At 36.5% G+C, this 13,667-nt stretch overlaps 2 protein-coding genes across 8 annotated transcripts in view; both read left to right on the top strand.

Moving 5' to 3' along the window:
- Positions 1–2,868, top strand: part of LOC106744938 (nucleoside diphosphate kinase 7) — a 10,238-nt gene extending 7,370 nt beyond the window's left edge. For all 5 annotated transcript variants that reach the window (XM_014620116.1, XM_014620120.1, XM_014620118.1 and 2 more), the window contains 8 exons: positions 39–205; positions 291–449; positions 540–747; positions 831–951; positions 1,168–1,292; positions 1,384–1,497; positions 1,561–1,668; positions 1,801–2,868. In XM_014620116.1, coding sequence (XP_014475602.1) covers positions 39–205; positions 291–449; positions 540–747; positions 831–951; positions 1,168–1,292; positions 1,384–1,497; positions 1,561–1,668; positions 1,801–1,836 — 1,038 coding nt within the window. In that variant the 3' untranslated portion in view covers positions 1,837–2,868. The remainder of the gene's footprint in view (positions 1–38; positions 206–290; positions 450–539; positions 748–830; positions 952–1,167; positions 1,293–1,383; positions 1,498–1,560; positions 1,669–1,800) is intronic.
- Positions 2,869–6,128: 3,260 nt separating this feature from the next.
- LOC106744924 overlaps positions 6,129–13,667 on the top strand; it is a 27,481-nt gene continuing 19,942 nt past the window's right edge. The window contains exons 1-2 of one of the 3 annotated variants that reach the window (XM_014620073.1): positions 6,129–6,422; positions 12,597–12,841. In XM_014620073.1, coding sequence (XP_014475559.1) covers positions 12,745–12,841 — 97 coding nt within the window. In that variant the 5' untranslated portion in view covers positions 6,129–6,422; positions 12,597–12,744. Of the gene's footprint in view, positions 6,423–11,727; positions 12,842–13,667 lie in introns of those variants that run through there. The other 2 variants (XM_014620074.1, XR_001374497.1) reach the window with 2 other exon arrangements.

Below are 13,667 nucleotides of genomic sequence, written 5' to 3'. Positions count from 1 at the left end.
ACATTATCTTGTAACCATGTATAATTCTTATGTTTCAGTTTGACTTAAGGACAAGGAAAACTTTCCTAAAAAGAACAAGATGTGAAGGTATCAAAGCCGATGATATTCATGTGGGTGCTATAGTGACAATATTTTCAAGGAATATGAAAATTACAGGCTACGCGGATACTTATACCAAGAACAAATTACAGACAAATATGGAAAAGTAATATATATATATGAATTATCTTAAAAATCTTATACGTAAGCTTTCTAATGCTGGAATAACACAGTTTTTTCTATTTCTTTAGAGTTTTTGTTCTTCTAAAGCCAGATGTTATCGACAAAATGGGTGAAATATTGAAGATGATTATAGATCATAATTTCCAAATTGTAAATATGAAAATGATGAAATTAACTCCAGATGAAGTTACAGAATATTATCCTATGAAAGATACAGTTGACAAAATGTAAGTTAAATTTGATATGATGGGAATATTTTATTTCAGTGATTATTATTTTCTAGTGATTAATTTCGGATATTGTATACATTCTTTTAGATGTATTATAAATTATCTCACTTCTGGCCCTGTCGTTGCTTTGGAACTGTTAGGAAAACATGGTATAGCCAGCTGGCAAGAATTGGCAGGACCTGATGATAGCAAGCAAGCTTGTTCAACTGCAAAGCCTTCACTAAAAGTTTGTTACGGGAAGGACGAGATACATAACGCTGTGTATGGATCCGAGAATGTTGAGAGAGCAACTCGAGTGAGTCTTTTTTTTTTATTTTAATACATAGTTGTTAATCTAAAAGCATATATTTCTATATTATGCATGGTTTGTATTTATAGGAATTGCAATATTTCTTTCCCGACCCGAAAAGCAAGACTAAAGGACCAAAGAATACCGCAACTCTACAAAATTGCACCTGCTGTATTATTAAGCCACATGCGGTACAAGCGAAGCTTGCTGGTAAGTTGAACAACTTTGTGTGTAATGTATGAGGATGAAATACACAATTCGTAGCATATTATTGTATTTTCTAAATTGAACATATACATTTAACATAATTTTTTTCACATCTAATACATTTTACATACATTTATACAATATAATTTTATATACACTTAATACACTTTATATACATTTAATATGTACGTTTAATAAAATTTAAGCGTCATTATTTAGGTGCTATTATCGACGACATTCAAAAAGCAGGCTACACAATTACCGCAGTGCAACAGTTTTACGTGAATCACATTAATGCAGAGGAATTTCTAGAGATTTATAAAGGCGTCCTTCCCGAGTACAATGTACGTCTTCATTCTCTTTGTGATTTTTACACAGACGCGTATAATCGTTTCCGTTCGAAGGAGGAAGTACTTTCATAAATGTTTGCTACAGGCAATGGTAACTGAATTACATTCTGGTCCGTGTATCGCTATGGAAGTGAGTCGTAAAGACGAAGGTCAGAACGTAATTGCCGATTTCAGGAATTTATGCGGCCCAAGGGATCCGGTAAGTATCACTTTAATTCCCTCGCTCACTGCGTTATTGACACACTTATCCGACTTATTGCAGGATATTGCGCGACAAATCAGACCAGGTACACTTAGAGCCAAGTACGGAAAAACGAAGGCACAAAACGCCGTGCACTGTTCCGACCTGCCTGAGGACGGCGTATTGGAAGTAATTGAAATTCTGATCTATATTTGTATAATTGATATATTTGTTTAACTGATTGAAATTATACGGTAAATGCGTAGACTTATATCTGTCATATATGAATATCGTATTCGTAAACTGGGTTTCTTTTTCCAGGTGGAATATTTCTTCAAGATACTTGACGGAATCTGAATGACTGTGAATTGCAGCGTGAGTGTGTGTGTATGTGTGTATTGCGACATAACATGTATCGCGCTGTTGCGTTCAGAATATTTTTATACTTTTGTACGTATAAATAAACATTTTTTTGATAAACAAAATGCCAACTCCTGAGGCTCCAGTAATCTTTGAATAAAAATACCGATACTTTCGATATTTATTTTAATCGGTCACGATTTCAACGACTGGCGAACGGATCTCCTTTAGCGACTTTTACAATTTTTATGGGAGGAAAATTTATAATTGAATTGTTTTGATCGTTAATCGGCCGAACGGGCATTTTCGTAGCACATGTTTGAAACCGCATGTCTAATGGTTCACACAGGTGTACTTTCTATCATTCGATATATACGACGCGTTTTTTCAGCACGATGTCGCCTGACATCGGCAAGATCGACGGGCGGACACTTTCATTCTCGTCGTTACTTGGACGAGCCTACACGTGTGTGTTTTCCCGCTTAATTAATATCCTCCCCAACGCGTCGACGTAATATTTCAATAACCGATAACCCAACACGCCGTCCCACTTGGACAGGCTATTGCATCGTCTTTTTTATCGGGAAAAATGCAAAGGTCATTGAGTTGCTTTGAATTGCCAAGTATCCGCACCTGCGAAACTTCTGTAATCTTTCCGACGGAGCGTCGACATTCGTCGGACTTGCAGCGTGTAAATTACCGCGGCAAATCGAATATTCAAGTGTGAGGATAAAAGCCGATAATAACCGTTCTTCGTCGTACATTATAATTCCCTCGAGGGCGCGCCTCGCACGCGTAAATACTGGCAAGTGCGATCGAAAGCGGATAGCGTGATTGTCTTTTTGGTTGAGTATTCTCCTTATATTTCACTCTTCTGGTGTACGATTACGCGTGGCGATTGTACAGTTGTCCCAGGTGTGTGTTCGTGCCTTCGTCCGCTGGAGTTTGCATTTCGCTCTCGGATATGTCCAGCGCGGGCGAGGGTTTCCGGAGAAAGGGGGAACCTCTGAAGTAACTCGGAGCTAGTTTCGCAAAGTTCCACTTCGGCACGCGGTTATTCCGACACCGAACTCTCGCGCGCGCGCGCGCGCTCGCGACGATTAATGTTCCTCGATCCTTTCGATGCTTGGTCCTTTTCGCGGGCGGACGCGTGGACAAGCTTCTTCGTTCGTTCAGCCTTCGAAAATCAACAATGAAGTTACATAATTGATGATACATCGCGTCGATGCAAAAGTTTGTTTCTCCGTTTCTCAATCGTGCCTTCGCTCAGCAATCCCGGAATTTCCACGAGCATTGGAGAGATGGCAGGTCATTTCACAAAGTGGCGAATATACTTAATTGATTGATTGTATTTTAAAATAAATAAATACCTCATGACGACATCCGTGGAATCGACTCACTTACGTGGACTCGATTACGTGGATGTCCTCGTGGGATGTTATATGTACTTTGCGATGAAAAAACCGGACGAACCTTCAACATCAACCCAATAATTTGACTTTTTTAAGATAATTGGTTTATGGAGCTGCTGCTGCGTAACTTCTAATGGCGATATTAAGTTTATTGTTTACCGAGAAAAAATATTTTTCTATAACTTTAACTACTTAAGTAATAAATATTAATTTTGAATAATTTTAAGTAATAAATATTAATTTTGGGCGCGAAATTAAGACAAATATATACACACAATATTATACACGACGATATTATTTATTTTGTATTTTTCTTATTAATGCTTTATTTATATCAATTGTGAACTAATAGAGGTGCATATATAATAGAAAGTGATATATAAATATATAAATATGTACATACATGTATACCGCGGGTATTATTATAAATTGTAAATTTCCTACAGCTATATTTTCAAAATAAGATGGTCAATAATTCTGAAATTTTTACATATATATGCGAAATCTCTATATTAATCTTTAATATCACAGTGTAGTTTTCTATTAAAATGTGGTTTAAAAGAAATTAAAAGTAGAAGTTAAAAATGAGACATTCCAGCACAAAATATATTTTATGAATTTTTTTATAAATGTTCTTAGTCTCAGAATATTTGAATCGAATATTCCATGAATATATCATAAAATATTGTAAGCAGAAAGATACGTATATTTGTATTAGAAAATAATTTCTTTAGAAAATTCGTAAAGTTTATTTACGCACGCGTGAGACTGCGTTCATGTGTCTTTTAGTCTCAGGGATTCTACCACACATTTGTAATATCTGATAAAATATTCTATGCACATTTATAGAACATTTATATAGTAGGTCATTCGAATATGTTAAAAGCATATTATGGACATATATAGTGTCCAAAAATTTTCTTCCAATCGCTCGTGTAAAGGTAGAACGGGTTAAACTGAATAGAAAAGTCCTCTACTATTATGTAAATAACCGCAAAATTGCGAATTATTAATGATTAAGAAAAGCTAAGTAATAACTTGCTAAGTAAAAATTTGCGTGTTATTTGCGAGATAGTACAGAATTGTTTGTTCAGATAGTCTAATCTACAAGTATACGACAGCTATTGTACATAGCAGCAGACACTAGTGCGAAGTTTAAACTTCGAACTGTGAACCTGTCGCTAGATACGAGCGACTCTGAGCAAAAAAATTCTCTAACATTTTGCAAATAAAAAGTAAATTTTTGAATTATAATTGAAGGTAATCTCCATTTTCCATCATTAACAATTCGAAATTTTTCATGATTGCAAAATGGGAGAGGACTTTTTTGTTTAGTTTAACTCGTCCCATTTTCACATTGAAAAAAGTTTCGGCTATCTTGTATGATGAATATGTAATATCTATGAATACATCTATAAATATATAAATATTAGTAGAATATTCATAGAATATTCCTATTTGACTTTAAGAAACACGTGTAAAAAGAATCGCTTTTAGTTGCGAATATCTTAGCTTCCGAATGGTCAACCTTCTTCAAACTTTTCAGACGTGTAGGTAGTACATTCATTAACACACAGAGAAGGTTTCTTCAGATTCAATATTTCTATTTGACTAAAATTTATTTCATAGAAATGACATATACAAAATATTATTTGTTTGAATAAAAACTTGATTGTCTCATTCAAGAAAACTCTATTATTAACAGAAAAAACGTTATTATTTGAAATAATATCTTTCGACTAAATAAAATATTATTTGGCTACAATAAATATATAAGATGAAACAAGTAATTTGTTTATAAGAAAATTATTTTTCGCTTCAAACAAATTTTTTATTTAAGATAAAGATACGTATTCGTTGAAAAGTCTAACAACCGCACTTATTAATCGAAACATTAGCTTCTTTTGGAGCATGCCAATGATGAAATTTGTTTGGATGCGATAGAATTGATTAAATCCGAAGAAATATTTTTCTCAGTGCATGCAGCTGAAATTTAAAGGTTCTTAAAGAGAAGAAAATGATTTTATGGACCAATTACCTCAACGATAACATGCTTATTAACGCGTCCTCCCGCGGCCCCCCGGCGGATCGACAACATTCGATATCCGCGCGGTGTGTCGTGCGACGCGCACGCGGTCAAGCAGCCGGCTATCTAAGCTTTTTGCAGCTGCTCAAATTGTTTAGTAACCGGCCGGCCGGTTGTTCCGCCGAAGAGCGTTAAGCTTTTCCTCGCGGATAATTTAGCGCGTCGACGGGCGCCGTCGCGTCACACGACGCTGTGATCATCTACCTCGACGACTCGCCGCTACAGGATTTACCGGGGCTTAATAACGGCACAATGATGCGTGTCAAGGATTTAGTTTGCAGCACATCGGCGTCGGTGATGTTATTATAAAATCCCGTGAGAGGACGAGTCCGTTCTCATCGGGCCGGCGGCGAGCGAGAGAAAGAGAATGAGAGAGAGAAAGACGCCCGGAATTTCTCGCGCGCTTTGTATTGTTCGCCGCTCGCGCGGGGGGAATTGCGTAAAAACGTCAGTCCCTATCTGCATCTCGTATTTTTAGATGCGTGCGCGAGAGAGCACGTGTCGATTTGACATCAGCGATATTCAGGATGTACTTATGCGAACGATACCGCTTTCAGAGATGAGAACGGGCGGCTTCGTCCCGAAAGCAAGGATGCTCGGTTCTCACCGCGAGGATACAGTACACCGGCGAAGGGAATGTGCCTCGGCCGCATACATCTTCGCGAGGCGATGCGTCGCGACTGTCGCTGACTTAGATCGGATCGGTGTATTGGAATATACGCGCGCTCTTTCCTCTCGGCGTCGCTACCTTGCGCGAAGTGCCAGTATTGCGCTCGACATCGCGCCGTGCGGATCCGTCGGGTCATTTTTTAGGGATCATCGCTTCTTTTCCGCGATATAGCCGACTTTATCTTAAGCCAGAAAGGTGTGCCGAGTTTTCCCTTTACTTCGATTCCCTCTCCCAGGAACTTGTCCTCTCTCATTTATTATCCTGCGGATTAATACCGCCCAAGCGGTATCGTCGGTGTGCGCTCCGAGCCGTTTTACTCGCGAGCTTCGAGGCAAAACCGAGTGTCGTCCGATCAGAATTAGTTCGATATCTCGTTAAACTGTAATTTCGAAGATATCGGGCGGTTCGCAAACAAGTAAGTTATATTGTATGACATTTCGTGTGACCTCCGCCATCAACGCGATTTACGCGTATACAACGTTGAAAAAGACGCGAAAAACGAACTCATCGATGGGCACAGTGAAAGAAAGGATTTGCTAATAAGTATTAAAATTCCGTGAATATTTCCCGACGAAATATTTGATTGTGGCAATAAAATAATTTATTTCCGTATACTACTATAATATATTATTTAATATTATTTTTATTATCACTTCCGTATACTATTTAATGTTATATTATATTAAATTAATTTATATTAATTTCCGTCGGAGTATACTAAATATAGAATATACGGAACTATAGTACTACAGAACTACAGTATACTGAGTAGAAGAAATTGAAATTTTGCGAAATAAATGTTTCTTGTGACATTTTCTTTCTATATTTATTAGTTAAAATTGGACTATGATGACGGAATATATATTTTTGCGAAATATATCTAAGCTTTCTTATCAGTTGGCTTATTTGCTAGGAAAAAAATGTTATTTCGCCGTATTTAAATAAACGTTTATTTCTAACATCTGAAACAAACCTTATATTTCACAAATAAATTTGTTTTCTCAATGTACACACGGAACTGAATTATTTGATTGCAGTAATGAAGTATTTGATTGGCAAATACTTACTAAATTTTAATAATTATTATCAAATCCTTTTTTCAATTTAAGTTCTTGTTTCACTGAAAGAGAAAAATGTTAATTCGAGTAAATATTTGCCAAGGAGTGTTGGAATAATTATTTTACTTAGATTAAGTAAATATTACTTGAATGTTGCACACCGAAAGAAAAAAAGTGCTACATTCAAGTAATATTTACTTAATTTAAGTTGAAATAATTACTCCAATAGCAAAAACTTAGCAAATATTTACTTGAATGTAGCACTTTTTTCAATGTAAAGAAAACGTGTTAAGAACCACTGATGCTACACACCTATCGTCAACGAATCGTACCTTAATTGATACGTATAATTGATTGTATATTAATAATATCTTTATATTAATTATTCGTAGCATTGTATTAAAACGCGAATTACTAATTCGTAAGTTTCTTTCAGTAAGTTTCCCAGAGAGAGATTGACTAGAAGGTAACAGTAACCTGACCTTGAATACTAAACCTGACTTGAGTCTAAATGTCTTTTTGTCGTGTCTCATCGATCGTTGAAGAGACTATTGCACAAAAATATTGGGAATTCGTTGAGAGAATACGTTTTTCGGAAAGTCACTACGTTGTAAAAATCGTCGTGTTTCTCTATTCTTCTCGCTCTCGCAAATATTTTACACACAAGCCGAGAAGAAAGTCGTAATTGATTCATGCATTACAGTCTATTTCAATCGCACGATTAGCATTCTCCCGCATAAAATGTAGAGTACGACGACGAAAAGTAATCAAACGGCGTACATAAATATTCGATAACAACGCGGTTTTTCCTGTAACGACATAATGGATGCGGCTCATTATGCGTACTATCGATAGAGTTATTTTTGCCTTACGTCAGATAAATACACATTTTCACTCACAAGGATTTTTGTTACGTATGAATACACATTATTCCACCGTTCTCCGTCGATTAAGCGAGAAACGTGCTAACAACCGGAAATGATAATTCGTTTTTTTAATAACATTCTAGCATAATATATTAATTGGAATATTCATTTCCGCGACGATAATTCGTACGTTCTCGTTGTGTTCAACGTCAGTCGGTGTACTTTTTGTTATGTGTCAGCCGGTCCGTTGTTGTGATTTTTGCAATGCAAAAAGAATTCGCGCCGATAACATGATGGAAACGATAAAGCGACGCACCGTATCACCTTCGACGCTGCGATGTAAGCGCTATTCCGCTCGATTATACGCTCGAGACCTGCCTTATCAGATTGTTTTGAAAACCAATTGCGGCATGGACGCAGTGTGACATTTCTTGAGTCTTTACCGTTTCGCGCGAGATTGCGTATTGGCAGGCACGATCGACGCGTCACGGAAGTCAAGACGTAATGCTCGCACTTTAGAGAAGACGATATGTGTGTTATTGCTCGCGTTAGGTGAAAGAATACCTACGAGATTTGATCAGGCAGATTCTTCTCCCTTCTCTCACTCTTCCTTTTTCGACCCCTGTAGCGATAAGTTAAGTCTTATGTAATAAAAGTCTTATATAAGTTAAATCTTGAGTTAAATCAAAGCTCATTTATATTTTTCCTTCTTTTATGTATCGTCACGAATAACAGGTCATTTAAAAGTTCTGTAGGCCTTATGTAATTTTTAACGATAGTATCCTTATTGTCGTTTCGCAGGTATAATATATGGTAGAAAAGCTGCGCAAACAACAATGTCGTTAAAATGTACAAAATAAAGCTATTAGTCTCTCATTGCAAGTGTTTGGTTTTATGATATTAGAAATTAAAAAATGCAAGATTCTTGCGAAATATTTTGAAATAAAAGGACACGTGTATTGACACTTACGATCGATTGAAGGCACATTTATGAAATGTTCTGAAAACTTTTCTTTTATTCTAATAATCGATAAATATCAACATTAATATGACACGCAACCTTTCTTGTTAGCTCTCTCTCTTTCTCTCTCTCTTTCGCTCCCTTCCACCCTTCCATCCCGTCCCCCTCCCCTCTCCCATTCTCTCTCTCTCTCTTTCTCAATCGATCACAAGTATCATTTTATAGACAAATCTTTTTATTTCAATATATTTCGTACGAATTTTAAGCGTGTGTTTTCTCACTTCTAACATCATATTTTTATAATCTTCTTTTATATAATAATAAACTTATTATTATTATTATTATCATTAATCAAGATGATTGCGACGAGAAAACAAAAAAGCCTTGAAATAAGTCGGTACTACCAAAGTCGAAGCCGCTCTTGTATATTCTTTTTCACGTGTATTTTTTTCCTTATCGTAACCAGTAATTATTTAATGTTCGTAGTTACAGAGACCATAAACGTTCGTAGTTAATGAGACCATAAACATTTTCCGAAAGATTCTCCGTACGTTCGTAACCTTTAGTCCGTAGCATGTGTCGAACCTTGAATGGAGAACGTGTTCATCCTGCATTATTGACACAACTAATTTTCGCGGTTAAAGAAGATGATTAGAAAAAGACGCAAAATATTAGATGCTTGAATTAATTCTCGCTGTTTTTTGTTACAAAAGCTCATGTTTATTTCAAAAGAATGGTATATTATATTTTATTCAATGTATTGTCCTCCGGAAGCTGCAATCTTTTCCCATTTTTCGGGTAACACATGAATTCCGCAGTAGAAAAATTCAAGTTTCTTCGAGGCAATCCAGTCATCGAGCTAGTTTTTTATATTTTCGAAAGAACTGAAGTGCTTCTTAGAAAGGCCATGCTGCATCGACCGAAACAAATGGTAATCTGAAGGAGCAACGTCTAGTGAATGGGACGGATAAGACATCCAATTTAAGTGCCTCCAAGATTTCCTTCACTGGTATTGCAACATGTGGTTTAACATTGAGAAAAATAAATTTGTCATGTCTTTTGGCGTATTGCGGGCGTTTTTCTTTGAGTGCTCGATTCAAATTGAGTAATTGTCGTCGGTAGCGTTCAGCATTGATGGTTTGACTCGATTGCAGCAGCTCATAATACACTACACCGACTTGATCCCACCGAATGCACGCATGACCTTCTTTCCATGAATATCCTGTTTTGGCGTTGATGATTCGCCTGGACGCACCCATGATTTCTTGCGTTTAGGATTGTTGTAACGAATCTATTTTTCATCGCCAGTCAAAATTCGATGCAAAAACGACTTCCGTTTTTGTCTTTGAAGCAATAATTCACAAATGGTTAAACGTTTCGCAATGTCTCTTTCTTTCAATTCATGTCGGACTCAGTTTCCCAGCTTCTGAATCCTTCCCATTGTCTTTAAACGTTTGCTAACGATTAACTCATTGGCATTTAGTGTTTCCGACAACTCTTTGAGCGTCTGACATGAATCTTTTTCCAGTAATATTTCCAATTCTCTATCTTCAAACTTTTTCGGCTGATCAGGGCGCTCTTTGCCATTCATGTCAAAATCGTTGTCTTTGAATCATCTAAACCAGTCTCTGCAAGTTATTTCAGATAGAGCATGCTCCCCATAAGCTTCCACTAGCAAACGATGACTTTCAGCAGCAGATTTCTTGAGATTAAAGTAGAAAAGTAATGCTTCCGGCAAATGCTCTTTTTTGGTACAAAACCAGACATCTTTAATGCAATAAAAAATTGTATTCTTAGCATTACGGTCTAATGTCACACGCTAATTATTAAAACCTATTAACAGTACTTTCATATACATCAACAGTCACCTTCGGCCATGTTAAAATAGCACAAGTGCTGACCTTTATTAGTCAACAGAGAGAATTCGAGCACCTAATAATATGTGTCCTTCCGGAGGAACGTTTTTTCAACCTGTGCAATTTGGATGAAAAATGTCGAAGAATATCTAATTTTGAAATCGTCGAAATCATTTAAATTCGCCGATCTTAAGTATCGATGTCGAGCACGCTTATAAATATAGAAAAAACGATTTGGTAACAATTACCAAGATTTGTTTAAGTAATTTCAATTAAATCGATTCAAATAAATTTAGTTACTGTAACCAAATCATTTAATACCGCATATACTGTACTATAATATCATATGCTATATACAATATATAAAATATATATAATATATGCAAATAAAGTACTAAATAATTTGTTGCAGTAATCAAACAAATTACTTTAAACTCTTTAACCAAATCTTGGTGATTGTTACCTAATGCCTTTTTCAATGTAGATGCGCGATGAAACAGCATGAAACAATATTTTAATTCATTGGGTCGAGCTAATGCGTGCAGTGACTTTCGAGTATTCGCATATTTGAGGTATTTAGAAACACGCTGGATGAATTCATTAGTTGTTTCTAACGTTGACGTTTCTTCGCGGTCTGCGAGTTTCGCGAGCGCGACGAAAAAAGTATTTGTTAATAATTAACTAAAATTTATCCTCGAGATCGATTTCTTAGACAATTTCTCAGGCGCGAGTAATTGTCGTGTTAATACAATTTTGTGACGATTAACCGCGCTCGTATTAATCCGATTTCGTCGATGTGTCGATATTTGCCAAATATTTGATTACTGTAAACGAATAATTTGTTTCCGTATACTGTATACACAATACTAGTAGTTCTCTATATTATATATTTAACGTACGGAACTAAATTATTTGGTTGCAGCAATCAAATATTTGATCTGCAAGTATTTACAAAATTCTAGTATTCGTTACCAAATCCTTCTTTCAGTGTAGACATTATTTTCCACGGAGACATTTTCGAGAAGTCGTGATTCATTTTCGAACCAATTCAAGAGAGAGAGAGTGAGAGAGAGAGAGAGAGAGAGAGAGAGAGAGAGAGATGAAGGCAAATGGTTAATGCTCGGTCACTTCCGCGAGGTCCGTCGATGTACGAGTTATGCAATTAGAACGGTAATGGTCTCCTCTCTCAACGCTAACAACAACCGGCAATTTCGCGTTAATTATTGTATGCTCTGTCTCGTAATTCGCGATATAAGAACGATACCAAGGTGTTCACTCACGAGGATAGAAGAGGTGCGTTGTGGGGAGAGAAACAGCGATAAAATCGTTCGGTCGCGAAACTATTCGCTCAGACACGAAATCGCACACGAATTCGACACACCGGCGAAATCGGATTAATCCAATCGTAATTTCATTAACACAACGATGACTCGCGCCTGAGCAATTGCGGCAAATCGATTTTGAGGATAAATATTTGTACATGTCGGCACGCTCCCTTTCTCTCTTTCTCTCTCTCTCTCCCGTCGAACCTTTTACGAATTTAATCCCACCGTCGGAAGTGACGACGACGCACGGTGTGTACGCGCGCCGACGTGGAATGTATTATAAAACCGTTATGTAAAAGTCGTGACATTCGTATTGACAGCGGCGTTTTATGCCACGGTCATTGGATTTCTGCATCGGCATGGCCGGCCAAATTAATGGGTCACGTTGCTGCGCGCAAGAGAGAGAGAGAGAGAGAGATAGAGGCCGTGTCATCGCGAATGATTCGAATTCGAGATTGCGAGACATCGCTCTCTCGCTCTCGAAAATCGCTCGTACCGGCGGAATTTTCACAATTGTTTGCAGGCAGAGACACGAGAGAAGCGGTGAGCGGTGACGATTCGTTTGCTCGCGTGCGCGCGCGCGACGGAAATGTGCACGATACAGACTGAATACTTCACGACCAATTAATCGCCCGCGAACTGTGCACGCGCACACGCGAGGACACGCCAAGATGTTAATGCTGAAGAGCTGCTTCAGAAGGATCAGCAAGGACTTCCGGCATAAGGAGCTGATGCCTCTGAAGTTGATATTTTTCGTGCAGGCGTCCAGTGAGTAACCTTGATTGACTGACGCTCAAATTGCGGCAGCGCGCGCTTCTCCACTCTTTTTGCACAGTGACCTAAGATATTTCCAAATCTCATTTTTTTTAAATTTCACCTCAAGTTGTAAATGCAATTTTATGGTATCCTACGATCAGATTATTATGAATTGTTAATATTTATGTTTTTGTTTCTCATCGGTAAACGTGACGCTAAAAATATTGCTTATTCAAAGGTAACCTTTAGTCATATCTGTCACGCTGTCAACATTGGCTATATATTATATTAATTTATAAATAATGATTGTATTTATTACAGTATATATAATGTATATATTATATATATACATTATATTGTATATATAATGTATATATTATATACATTATATATATTTAATACATAAAAGAACCTCGAATGCCTCGAAGTAAGTAATTTCACATTTTGTTGTGTTTTTCTTATTTCCGAAGTAAGTTAATCACATTTATGGTTAAAGCAAGCGTAACTTTACAATAGAAAAGTATTTTTTTGCTAATAGCTCAGGGAAGGTTTTTTTAAGAATTTCTAAAAGTTTCTGAAAAAGAAACTAAATGTGTGTAATGATTGTCAAAATTATATTTGTTTTACGTCTTTTGAAAATAATTTTCTTTTTTTAAATCTGTATAAAATGTCCTACTGAACTCTGAATAAGGTTTAAAGAGAATCAGAAAATAAAAATACTCGGCTAAATGGTGTAAAACTCTTTGTTTAAAAATATCACAAAAGAAAAAATAATGTACCGTTTAGATGAAAATATTCAAGTAAATTTATATTTAAGAAAATCTAATTATTTTGTATT

The sequence above is a fragment of the Dinoponera quadriceps genome, unplaced genomic scaffold (assembly GCF_001313825.1).
Source record: "Dinoponera quadriceps isolate SergipeBrazil2010 unplaced genomic scaffold, ASM131382v1 scaffold1432, whole genome shotgun sequence".
NCBI lineage: Eukaryota > Metazoa > Arthropoda > Insecta > Hymenoptera > Formicidae > Dinoponera > Dinoponera quadriceps.
Note: the sequence above shows the minus strand (reverse complement) of the source record. Positions and strands in the feature narration are given on the sequence as shown.